General features: G+C 36.4%; 1 protein-coding gene across 2 annotated transcripts; it reads left to right on the top strand.

The window, feature by feature from the left end:
• The first annotated feature begins 1,968 nt into the window (after positions 1-1,968).
• On the top strand, positions 1,969-12,673 carry LOC140773098 (zeaxanthin epoxidase, chloroplastic). 2 transcript variants are annotated; one of them, XM_073115469.1, is made up of 16 exons: positions 1,969-2,608; positions 6,114-6,276; positions 6,470-6,544; positions 6,636-6,736; positions 6,841-6,956; positions 8,024-8,235; positions 8,464-8,555; positions 8,770-8,884; positions 9,023-9,126; positions 9,793-9,838; positions 9,966-10,030; positions 10,122-10,208; positions 10,298-10,352; positions 10,749-10,837; positions 10,931-11,018; positions 12,318-12,673. In XM_073115469.1, the coding sequence occupies exons 1-16, from the start codon at positions 2,100-2,102 to the stop codon at positions 12,396-12,398; spliced, it is 1,998 nt and encodes a 665-aa protein (XP_072971570.1). In that variant the 5' UTR covers positions 1,969-2,099; the 3' UTR covers positions 12,399-12,673. The 2 variants fall into 2 exon arrangements, with proteins under 2 accessions (XP_072971570.1, XP_072971571.1); XM_073115470.1 differs by lacking the exon at positions 1,969-2,608 and adding an exon at positions 4,694-5,229.
• Positions 12,674-13,580: the final 907 nt, after the last annotated feature.

Raw genomic sequence — 13,580 nt, 5'->3', positions numbered from 1 at the left:
TCTCCTTCGGCAACGACAAGCAGACTCCTCATCCTCCTTCTTAAATCGTCGCCCCATGCTCGTCTTCCTCCTTAAGCCGCCACCTCGTCGTCGTCCTCCTCCTTCGCCAAGTAGGGGTGTAAACTATCTGAGCTTGAGTGAGCTAAGCCCAGCTCGGCTCGGCTTAAGAGGTAGAAAATCTCGGCTCTATTCGAGCTAGAAAAGCTGAACTCGGCTCAACAGCTTGACTCACTAGGAAGGATTTGGGGCTAGGCATTGATGAGGTGGCAGAGTAGGGGGAGAGCTTGGCGTCATCATCGCAGCCTTGTCAAAAGAAGCCCTCGCCGATGGCCAGGAGAGATTGCGCCATGGCCCTACAAATGCTTCCGTTATAGCCAGAGCAGAGCCCTCACACCACTATCCTCTTCCTTGCCGCGGCTCCAATGAGGACGCTCAGTGTGGCTTCGGTGAGGATGCTTGAATGGTGGAGATGGATTTTCAATGGTGAGTGTTGACTAGTGAGGCAATGAAGAGGGTTTGGGGTTTCAGTGGAAAGGGTTTGGGGTGTGGGGGAGATGCATCGATGGGTTTGGGGAGATGAAGTTAGATTAGGATTTTTTTTCTTTTATTTATATAGATCATACCAACCTTTGGATCTTAGATCCAATGGTTGGTATATATATATTTTTTTTTATTCGAGTTGAGCCTGAGCGAGCCAGTGCTGGCTCGGCTCGATAATACTTTCAAGCCTAAAATCCTAGCTCGGCTCGGCTCATTTAAAAGCTCGAGTTAGGCTCTTATCGAGCCAAGCCCGCGAGCCTCATGAGTCCATGGGCTTTTTTGATAGCCCTATTGCTAAGCCTCTTGTACCTGCGCATAAGCTCACATGATGCTTGATCTCATCAAGAACACTTTGTAAACCCTAGGGTATACCAAATTAATAAGTGGAGGAGGAGACCTTCACAAGAGTACTGAGAAGAAACCAAGAGAAGATAGACTTGTCACTGCTCTTGGGGCCGTAGATAAACACCACCGGTGACTGAAAGGCGGTGCGAGTGATGGCATCCGTCGCCTTCGCCCTCCATGGTGGTATGTTTACCTCCCGGTGAAGGTGAGGCATGACTCGCTTGCTCCCACCTTTCTCTCTCTTAGGGTTTTAGGTTTTATGGAGACGCGACTCAGAAAGGCATCCAATTTGGCCTAGTACTCCCACCTTGCCAACCCTGTGCCCCTCACATGCACTTCGAGCACGGGTTGCACGTGATGGACCAAGGCCAATTGCAATTGCAACCGCAGCCAGCTTAAATAGGTTGTGGCTCGAATTGGGCTCGATTTGGCTCGGTCCAGCTTGATTCGACTCGGCTTGAATGAGGCTTGATAATAGGCTCATTTCAGGCTCGGTTTGGCCCGGGCTCGAGTTAAGCTGAACCGAGCCTGAGTAAAATTATAAGACTCGAAATGTATTTTGAGCCAAGTTAGAGTTAGCTTGCTCAGGCTTAGCTTGTTTGCACTCCTAACTCTAGTAGAGTTGGCTGGAGTTGGTAAGTACCTTCTCCATAGCCAATGAGGTCATATGTTCGACTCTAATCCCAAATAATATTGTGGAGAAAATTATTTGGTGGCTTAGCTTAATGGTTCAATAGTGTGATTGACTTGGAGGAGCAGCTCGACAGAATGACAGCATATGACTTGAAGCCTAGACCTAAATATTTCTGTATTTAGAAAGGGTTGACTCTTTATCGATGTCATATTTAGACTTTAGGCTAATGAATGCTCCAAAAAAAAAGCCACAACTCATCACCCACTAATCTAAATGAGCACAATACTTAAAATAAGCTCTAACAGAAAATTAAAAGAAAAAATCAGAATAATAAAAAAAAAAACAAAAGATCTCCCGTAGTCCAATTCACACAAGCAATAGCAACTTACCAAATTCCCATATCCACAATCTAAATTGCAATCCAATAATTGGCTCCCATTGGCCCCTTCCCCATCGCCACCAGTTTCTCCCTTCTCCTACCTTCCTCTCCATAACCCCAAGGAAGGAGAACGAAAAAGAGGAAAAGAAAAAAAAGATCCCAAATTTTCTCATCTCCCATCGACTCTCTATTGCCTCTCTCATGGCATTGCTTTATACTACCCCAACTACTTCCCCATCATCCTTCCTCAAGATCAACTCTCTCCTACCCATACCCAGCTGCAATCTCTGCGACGGTCTCCCCGTACCTTGGGTACAAAGCAAGGGCCTCTTTAGCAAAACCAGGACGCAGAGGAGGAGATGGGCCCGCGCTTCGACTCCGGATGCGGAATCCTCAACTGGGTCTTCTCCAAAGATGGAGTCCGCCATGGCTGCGACGCCCAAGCTTCGGATTCTCATCGCCGGGGGCGGGATTGGAGGGCTGGTGTTCGCGCTGGCAGCGAAGAGGAAAGGCTTCGACGTGATGGTGTTCGAGAGAGACGTGAGCGCTATTAGAGGGGAAGGCCAGTACAGAGGACCGATCCAGATACAGAGTAATGCGCTGGCGGCGTTGGAAGCCATTGATATGGATGTCGCGGAGGAGGTGATGAGGACGGGATGCATCACTGGGGATCGAATTAATGGGCTTGTGGATGGGATATCTGGGAATTGGTAAGTTCTTTTTTCTTTCATCCATGCTTTTCGAATTTGAATCATCACAATAACGTTTTACTTACATCTTGATTTAAAAAGAAGAAGAAAAAAAGAATCTTATATTTGTGAACAACGATAAGATTCTCAATTTAATAAGATGACTTGTTAATTGTTATTGGTACCAAAACTCATTTGAATAAGAGCCTCATGGTGCATGAGTTACGAAACGCAGATACTTCAAGATTCTTGCTATGCTGGTATTGAACCGTATCAGATACAGTAAGACTTCCTTAGTATCCGAATTTTTGGAACTTACATTAATATATTATGAAATACTTCTTAGATACTTTCCACATTCTTACCAATAAAAGTAAAATCAAAGGATACTATCACCTTTCATTTCCACGTTCTTTTTATTTTTTATATAATATATATTAGAAAATTTTATTATAATGGCTAATTTCTTTTGGTTTATAGATTGAATTACTTGTTTATCTTACATTTTAGTTAGTAATATAGTACATAATACTAATTGTTTATATTGAAGGATAGTTTTTTAATAAATTAATTGAAGATCTCATTATATAAACTATCGTACACAAAAAATAATATAAAATTTTTCAATCCTATCTCTAACGGTTGCCCAAATATGGAGCTAAAAATGGAGGAGGATTCCGATGCACTCCAAAGCACCGGGTTCCATATTTATTAAAATAATAATATAATATATATTATAATATTAGTTATTTTAAATATTTAATAGGTTATCTTAGTGTTATTATTTTTTAACAAAAAATATATAGTTAGCATCGAAATTACATTACACGAAATAAATATCGAAATAAGTATTACATGTCATTAACTAAAAATATCAAAATTACATTACATAAAATAAGCAGAAATTAACCAAACATAATAAAAATAATAGATATTTTAATATAATTTTTATTTAATGTATTTCATATCTAATGTATTTTAATATTTAATATTTACATTGGGAATGATTTTTTGCAATTATATTTTAGGACACATAATTTATTAGACTCATTTTTATAAATAATAAAAAATTTAAAATTTAAATTAACTCAAAAATAATTTAACATTAAACTCATTTTAAAGGTCTCGATGAGACCTTTCCAATGGTATTATTTTTATTAAAAACTGATTAGTAAAACTAATTATATACTCAGTTTAACTAACTAAATTATTTAATAAAGGATACAGATAAAATTAAAATAATTGAATATAATAATTATTCGACAATTTTAATATTTTCAAAAAGCTGAAAAGACAAATAGAGCCGAGCTCCATTTTTTTTATGGGGCTCCAAATTTGGAGCTCATTGTTTTGGAGCTAGCTTTGGTGCCGGGAGCTCTATCGGGCTCCAAATACTAAATTTGGAGTTGCTCTAAGTGGATTGTATCCTAATATCTGCATCATTGCATCATATTATAACAGTATTACATATCCATAGTGCAACAGTGGCAACAACCTATCCTTTTAATCTCAATTGTTAGGGTCAGTGATCCATCTTGTCTAGATCAAACCTTCGTAAAGAAACATTGCTTATTTAATTTGCTCTCCTATTAAATATTCTGTTCGCATGCGAATAAATGTCTGTGATGTCCTAGTTTAATTAATAAATATGTTTATTTAAGAATCATTGGTTTCAACAATATTTACCGAAATAGCATTCTCACTGCCACATATAGGATGCTATGGAGATTGGCGGATCGAAAGAGTGAAAATGAAAAGATAAAATTTTCTTTATCTTGGAAAACTGTAATCAAAAGCCTGATATTTATAATCCTTAAAAGCTGCCTTGAGATTACCATTTTACCATGACTACTGGACTAGTGGAGAGATGGAAGAATCTGGAGTTTATTGTATAAAGACAAAGAAAACCGCCCCAATTAATCATTGACGATTGACCACCGTCCAGAAACATATTATAGATTTTGTCTCAATCCACCTGAGCAGTATGAAGCTGCCACGTTTCCATTCCCACATCTTTACTCGGTGGGCGCAAAAGGAGAAGGGAAACCACTGTTTAAACCCACTTCCAACCGCAACTGCTATATCTATGCCTAGGAATCACAGCCTCCTCCACTTTGGGATCCAAGTTTCCTCTCTTCTTCTCCATCTCCTGTGGCCATGGCACTATACTACACCTCACCCAGTACTGCGCCGATCTTCTTCTCAAATACTTACCTCTCTTTTCCTCAAAAATCTTTACCTTCTACTGCCCAAAAGAAGCATCTTTGCCGTGGCGGTACTTATCAGAGGAGGCATGGTAGATTGGCAATTGCAATGGCATCTGGAAGTGGGTTAAAGGAGGTGGTCTCTTCTAAAACTGCAGCTGATTCTCCCAAGATTAGGATTCTTGTAGCTGGGGGTGGGATTGGTGGGTTGGTGTTTGCCCTTGCGGCGAAGAGGAAGGGGTTTGAAGTGTTGGTGTTTGAGAAGGATATGACTGCAATTAAAGGAGAAGGGAAGTTCAGGGGGCCAATCCAGTTGCAGAGCAACGCATTGGCTGCGTTGGAAGTTATAGATTTGGAGGTTGCAGATAAGGTGATGGAAGAAGGGTGCATCACCGGAGACCGGGTCAGTGGGATTGTTGATGGATTATCGGGCGCTTGGTATATGATCTCTTTGTGGCTATCCACTTTCTTGGTTTCAATTTGGAACTCTTGGGCTTGAATTATTTGTCAATTTAATATGTTCTTTTGTCCAATATTTCTTTTTTAAATCTAGTTGTTACTCACTACATATACCATCTCGATCTTAGGATAAAAGAACTTCAGCTTTCTTCTTTTTTCTATCTTTCCGCTTACTTCCTATGCAAACAACCGTTCCTCTTCTTGCAGATAAAATTGGTGCGATTTTTGCTTCATGTGCCTATGTATGTACTTTTTATTATCGTCATTCAATGCCATTAGCTTTTCTTTTTTCCTTGTATGCTGCCTTATTCTTTCACAAGGAGAAGGTAAGAGGCAAGATTTTGATATTTGCCTTGACTTAATTAGAGTCTTAGAGAACAGAGAGAAAAGTTAAGGGCTGAGATTATTTTCAGCACAACCCTATAAAATTGACTTAGACTCACTGTTTTAACAGGTTATTATAAGAGACCTACTTTTACTATGAAAATAGAGTACATGATACATGCTCCATCATGTCAACTTTATGCCCTTGGTTTTCATTATTTTCACAATTTTCTAATTGACGAAAATCTGATCCATTAAATACTTTGTCTTATGTAATTATTCAATTATGAAGTTCCTTATGTGACATTTCAGATACACAATTTTTTGTGTATTTCCCAATCTGCAACTTGGCTAATCATGCCAATGGTGTTTATTTGCTCACACTTATTTGAGGATGTGTTAATTAAACTCGTTTTGTCGAGTAAAGACAGATATCAGGCAGCTAGATTTATGTTATGGCTTAAATATATAATTCTTTAATAAATGTTTCCATATGTTGTCTTGGTTGATATATCGAGTGACTTCAAATTGAAATTCAGGTACATCAAGTTTGATACATTTACTCCTGCAGCAGAACGTGGACTTCCAGTCACAAGAGTTATTAGCCGCATGACTTTGCAACAAATACTAGCTCGTGCTGTTGGCGATGATGTTATATTCAATGACAGCAATGTTGTCGATTTTGTTGATGATGGAAATAAGGTGAGGTAATCAGGTCCTTTCGGAGTAAAGTCATTGATGTTAGATGGGGTCAAAACTTAAAGCTCCATAATTTCCTTCTGGTCCCTTGATTGTTTAGTCCTTGTGAAGTCTGTAATAGTTTAAGATTCCAGGAATACAATATTGGAACTTTGGAAGTACTCTTCAGTTTATAGTATAGTTATAATGGATGCAGGTTACAGTCATACTTGAGAATGGGCAACGGTATGAAGGTGATCTCTTGGTTGGAGCTGATGGAATATGGTCAAAGGTTTAATAAATAATCAGTATTTTTTTTAATAATTAAGAATCTTGTCGAAAGATCTTCTCCAATCTCATAATCCTATTCTTCTTCTAAATAGGTGCGTAAGATCTTGTTTGGACTGACAGAGGCATCTTATTCTGGGTACACCTGCTACACTGGTATTGCAGATTTTGTGCCTCCAGACATTGAAACTGTTGGGTATGTCTCATATCTATTATCACTTACTAATCTTCCACATAGAAGTTATTTATACTTAAAATGTTGCAGTAAAGTTGATTATACATGGCCCTTTCCATCTCTAGGTATCGAGTATTTCTTGGTCACAAGCAATATTTTGTTTCTTCTGATGTTGGTGCTGGAAAAATGCAATGGTATGCATTTCACAAGGAACCTCCTGGTGGCACTGATGTTGCAAATGGTAGATATTTTGGATTAAGGTTTTCTACATTAGAAGATTTTTATGTTATGCAAACTATTCCTAACTGCATTATTTATCCATCATTTTCTCCTTTAGTATTTTGAATTTATGATATCTATTGCAGTTTATGTTGACCTGGAAAAGTTTGTCCTCTAGTTAAGCGATTAATTCCTCAAATGGACATGTGATTTTCATTAGTAGAAGTGTTGATGAGGGCCAACAACTTAATTGTCAATGGAAAGATAAGTATATCATAGCTTGTGCAAGACTACTCAAAAGCAGAAAAGAAAGCTAGATCAAAGTAGAAGTTTGGGTTATAACCAAACTCCATCAACTTATAGCCTCTGAGACTTACAGTGAATTGAGGATCTGCAGTAAAGAAGCAATTGATATTTGCTTAAAGATCAGCTGATATATAGGAGAAATTATATGTCCAAATATTGTGACAATAATTTATGTATTTATGGTCAAATATTACTGTCATACTATTCTACTATTACAACGTTCTCCTTTGATGCTTTAACATCTACACATGGGACTCAGATTGCTTGATCTGGGCTCTTAGATATATCAGATCCTTGTTGCCCAATTTATTTATATCTGGAGGTTTCATGGTTAATGGGGTTTTAATGAACCAGATGTATTAGTAAAGTTGAAGAATCTGGAAGGACAAACAAGAAAAAGTAATGGAGCCATTGTGATGTTCATTACTGTCTTCAATTATGATTACAAAAAGTGTAGTGATGAAATAAGAGCTCACACTTATTTGTACTGCATCTGTGCATATAAAAAGAAGCAGGGAAAATCTTTGCTATCAGATGATGCATTATAATGGATTAGTCATGACTGCGTGCATTCATCAAAGAAGACAATCTAGAAATCTATGTTACTGGCTGATAGTTTGCAGTCCACTGAAACAGCTAGGTCTAGTAATTCTGTAATAGTAGATACCAGGAAGATAAATGTCAATATCTTGGTTCTGGAACAACTACTAATTATCTCTGCACCACCATATGCTTTAGCCATTTTTCATCTTTAATGCTGATGGATTTTGGATCCTTTTGCAGGTAAAAAGGAGAGACTTTTTAAAATATTTGACGGTTGGTGCGACAATGTTCTAGATTTAATAAATGCAACTGATGAGGAGGCAATCCTTCGTCGTGACATCTATGATCGTGTACCTATTATGAGCTGGGGAAAGGGGCGTGTGACCTTGCTTGGGGACTCTGTCCATGCTATGCAACCAAATATGGGTCAAGGAGGTTGCATGGCCATTGAGGTATGCAAAAATTTCATCTTGGTGTGCTGTTACTACATAACTATGGATGTGACTTGAAGATATTGGAACTTGATTTCATTATTGAGATCCAAAGAGGGTGTTATGGCCAGAGAATCCTGTCTAGAGAAGCCCTCGATAAGTTTGATATTTTCCAATATATATGTATTATTATTTATTACTTCAATTTCAGCATGATTCCAGCATTGCATTCTTTTTGTATCTTTACAGGATAGTTATCAACTTGCCCTGGAGCTGGAGAAATCATGGATACAGAGTACTGAAACTGGGACTTCTATGGATGTACCAGCTTCTTTAAAGCGGTAAATTAATTTGCTCTTTCAGTAGGATTCAGTTCAGTGTTTGCTACGGAGAAACACAACTAGTCTAAGGGCTTTGTGAAAACTCTCTTTTTCTTCCATGCATTTTAGGGTGCAGCTCATTAGAGTTTTTTTTCATTAGATTGTGAATTTTCTAGACCTTTTGCACATTTATCCACTAACGTACAGGAACTTCTCGTGGTATGTTTTGGTTCAGTTACGAGAAGGAGAGAAGAATCCGTGTTGCCATTATATATGGAATGGCAAGAATGGCTGCAAACATGGCTTCAACTTACAGGCCATATTTGGGCGTAGGGCTGGGTCCCTTGTCGGTACGTTATGAATTAAATTGTAGAAGCCAACTTGAGTATACTTTCTCGAAAAGATGAATAGTAATCTAGAAGTGAAGGATTTTAGTATCCTTTCATTGTGTAACTAGATCTTTAAATCAATGGTCTCTCTTTTTGTAGTTTCTGACCAAGTTGCGGATACCACATCCTGGAAGAGTTGGAGGGAGATTTTTCATCAAGATTGGAATGCCACTGATGCTTAGTTGGGTTTTAGGTGGCAACAGGTGTTCATTTATCTTGAGTCCGACCTAGTTAGTTCTACCTGTCATATACATGCTTCAATTGGCTAGATATGATCTGAAAAATGATTGTGTTTTAGTTGTCTTATTCCTGATTAGCATATTTGGGATATAGAGTTTAGATAAATTCCTCGAAAAGCTATCATCTTTATACAGTCTAATCTTTCTTTGCTTAGGGAAAGTGTTGGAAGGCTGCTTCCAGCTTTCATTAACCTAAAGTGCAATCAATAGGGTTCTATAGATGTTTTACTTAAACAATATTTGAATAACCCATATATTGGTAGTTTTACATTTATGTCATGTTATGAGTTATATTATTTGTTACTCTCCATACTGATTAGCATGCTATATCCCTGATCAATATGGTCAGCCCAAAGTGGAATATGGAGGTAACATCTCAATAGCATTCTGCAAGGGCATTAGCATGACACATAATGCAGTATGCCTGCCTTAAACTATGATTATATGTGAAAAAGAATGAGCACACCTTGTATTCTTTTTATTCCTTGAAATGTATCATTTTCTCTTAGGAGTAAAAATTGTTTTTGTTCTAGTCAAGACCTTAATTGACAATATTTAAATCTATATGATTGTCGGTACTCAATATATTTATATTCTGAACTACTCTACTATACCTATTCCTGTTTGCAGCTACAAACTTGAAGGCAGGTCATTAAGCTGCCGACTCTCTGACAAGGTATGTTTGTACAAATAAAAAATTACTTTCCCATATATAATATTATTTGCTTGTACGTTGAGAGTTTAAGCTTCATGTGTACATATATTAGTATAGAAAGTTAGTAATGTTTAGTAACATATTGAAGGCAAGCAACCAGCTACAGAGATGGTTTGAAGATGATGATGCAATGGAACGAGCTCTGACAGGAGAGTATGTCACTTTCTTCTTGAGAAATTTGGTAGCATTATTTTCTAGAACTTTTTGAATGTATTTTCTTACAACGAGGTACCTTCTTTCGCAGGTGGTATCTCTTTCCCATTGAGACTGGAAATAATGCCTCACGACCCATTCATTTGATTAAAGATGATGAGAGACCACTAACTATAGGGTAATTTTTAAATGTGTTTTCTTTTGTTATTTTATTAATACTGTTTTATTAAAATGAAAAATTACATGATGCATGAGTTTATATTTCAGAAGTCGGTTGCATGCTGGCATATCAGGAGAAACATTAACTTTGCCTTCATCACAGGTTAGTAGACAATATCTACATTGTGGGGCAAAGCATTCATATATTAAAGGGTTTCGGCCTCTCTGCTGGTTGGTAAAACCAATTGATTGAAATTTGACTCAATATCCTACAATATGACATCTGAAAATGTCTTGTGGCATATCTTGCATTATATGGAGATATTGTGAATTGTTAACTTATTTTCTCTAAAACCTAAGATGTCAGAGAATGATAGTTTTAATCTTTGATATTCTAATACTCTCTCATTTCTGTGCTCAAGATATTTTAATAAGCCTAAGAAGTTTATTTGAATTAAATGTGTGGAGATATCCTTACCACTGTTTAGCCAAGTTATTTCAGAGTATAGTGAAAAGTTCTTATTCTTCTTGATTGGTTCAGCTGTTTCTCTTTTCCCAGGTATCAGATGTTCATGCTCGTATAACTTGCAAGGATAATGCCTTTTACTTGACTGATATGCGCAGCCAACATGGCACCTGGATCACTGAGTATGTTGTAAATTAGATGACCACCATCTGATTAAAATACTTCAGATTAGCTAGTATATCGAGTAATTCATCTTATATGCTCATTCTCTCCAGCAATGAAGGGAGACGGTATCGAGTACCTCCAAACTTTCCTGTTCGATTCCACCCATCTGACATCATCCTATTCGGTTCTGATAAGAAGGTGATCTACTTACTTTGTACTGTGTATTACCTAAAAATCAATGATTCTTACTATGCATGCTTCTAATCAGCATGAATTGGATTTTTCAAGCAAGTATAAGATATGTTAATTCAGTTCATCTAGAAACCAATGCATGATACGATGATCCATTCCTTTATGCGCCATTTAATATATATTGTTAAATGAGGCTGAGATGCAGTAAGCATAAAATATGAGAATATGACAATTATAGGCCATCTAAAGGTAAATATAAAACCAAAATAACTATATTTTTTAGCAAGACAATAACTAATATTTCATTGTGATCAAATGGTTAGTAACATCTATATATTTCAGCATATTTGACAGTAATTAGGGATTTATTTGCTTCATCAAGCTGTATATAACTATATATAACTCTTGTGTATTCGTACCCATGAACAAGAATGGCTGCACACTTAATAGGGGTTCTGTTTTCTAACTCATTTTTTCATACAATAAAGTGATATGTTAAAAAGCAATATGTATTTATAAATTACAACATATGTTTCTTCAATGATAATTAAGTATGTAGGGAATAATGGCTATGGATGTCACACTGATCCCAGTCGACGTAATATAAGATAGAAATATGCTTGTTATAGATTTTCACTTATTTGAAATATTGATAATACACAGAGCAAATATACGATTTCTTATATTTGAAAATCTCTCTCAGTTCTATGTAGCAATTACTTGACCTTAACATGGACTCGCATTCTGGGCATCGTGCTGCGATACATAACAGATGAATAGTCTTGCACATTTTATATACTGTCCACAGTCCACTGCATGCCATGGTGTAGTTAAGGCACTTGGAATGCCATTACCAATCGATTTTTATAAAGATGATCCTTTTTGAAGCAGTAGCTGCACCATATCTTGAAGTGTCAATCTAGGGTAGCAACTAGTAAGTACACTAGCTTAAACAAATAATGTTGTAGCATTTAAAAACTCACTCTCTACTCTGCAAGACAATATATTCCTTTAAATTGAGTTTGCACATTGTTAGTACCTGTTCAGAAGCCAATAACGAAGCTTTCAGAGCAGTACAGGGAGATACTTATGTTATGTAAGTAACTCATGGCTGCAAGTCAGGCAATACTTGTCCTACTAGGTCCCAATTTCTTGGAGCAAATCACCCAACATGTGTAGTACTTATCTTTATTCGAGGATTTTTCTTTCCTTTGCTTCTATTGCAATCGGCTTCGGAGATTCTTTCGATGAGCTTTAGGTAAAACAAGTGCTTCTATAACTTTTGAACTACTTAATTATATGCAGGCTATGTTTCGAGTGAAAGTTCTGAAGACACTTCCTGAGAACTTGATAAGTGGAGGGTCACAAATCCTGCAGGCAGTGTGAGAATGAGCTAAAGATGGACTTGTGCTACATAGTGACTGTACAGCATTCAACCACACACGGAACGATGTATATTATTGCAGAGCAAGGAGACAGGCGATGTACTTCAACATTTATTCGCCTTCAGATTTAGAAATGAAAGGCGTATGTAATTTGTAATCTCTTAGCTTCTTTTTTTTTCTTTTTCTTTTTTGCTGCCTTTTGGTCTCTTCTCTGTATGATCTTCCATGGAACAAACAGCAGTAAAGTATAGAAATGTTGCTTATCTTGGTATGCTATCTCTTGCATGTTGTCTCATTTCTTATGCCAATGACATTATTCATCATGTAGTGTGGACAAAAATAACTTTACCCACGACTTACTGATACCAAAAAAAAAGAGAGTGAAAACTAACACTTTGCAACTCTAATTACAAGTTTAGATAAAAATTTAGTAATACATGATGGTGTTCAGGGAGCTCCAATTTATTCAAAGTATATATTTAAATAAAAAAAAGAGTGAATAAAGAAGGCATAGTGGTTATTGGTTGATGACACTCAATACCAAAAATTATTAACATAACTAAGATGAGCAATTAATTGAATATAAGGAACTTATAACAGCAACCAATAATTAAATTTGAGCATATAATAGATCACTAATATTTTGTCCATTATTCTGAACTATGAACTATCTGCAATAATAAACTATACAATAATTCAATATATTGCGCAATAATAGATAGATAGATCAATAGATACTAAGGAAATACATTTTATCCCTTGTGGTTAGGCTAAAATTTAAAATGTCTCTTTAAAATTTAGTTTTTAATCTCCTTATAATTCTAATTTATGTGGATTTGTTAGTCTTTCTTTGCCATTTTGCTCTTTATATAAATCTCTTTGGAAATATTTGTAATATTCCAAATATAAAAGTGAGAAAGATTAGATAAAAGAAGCACAAGACCAAAGGTTTTTTCTCCCTAATTAATTGTTATAAAACAAAAAGGAGCCTTTCATCTCTTTATATTAAAACTAAAGTCTAGAAATATAATGGAGCTAAGTGATACATAAAAAAGTTTTAGAGATGCAATCTAAATTTTGGCCTAACCCCAGTAGTATAACTTATATTTTCCTTTAGATATTAATACTACTTATAGAATGTGCACAATAGACAATCCCAATCAAGCTAAAAATTAAATTTAAA

Source organism: Typha angustifolia, chromosome 13 (genome assembly GCF_048772165.1).
Source record: "Typha angustifolia cultivar Huaian chromosome 13, ASM4877216v1, whole genome shotgun sequence".
NCBI lineage: Eukaryota > Viridiplantae > Streptophyta > Magnoliopsida > Poales > Typhaceae > Typha > Typha angustifolia.
This window is presented reverse-complemented; position numbering and strand designations above follow the sequence as displayed.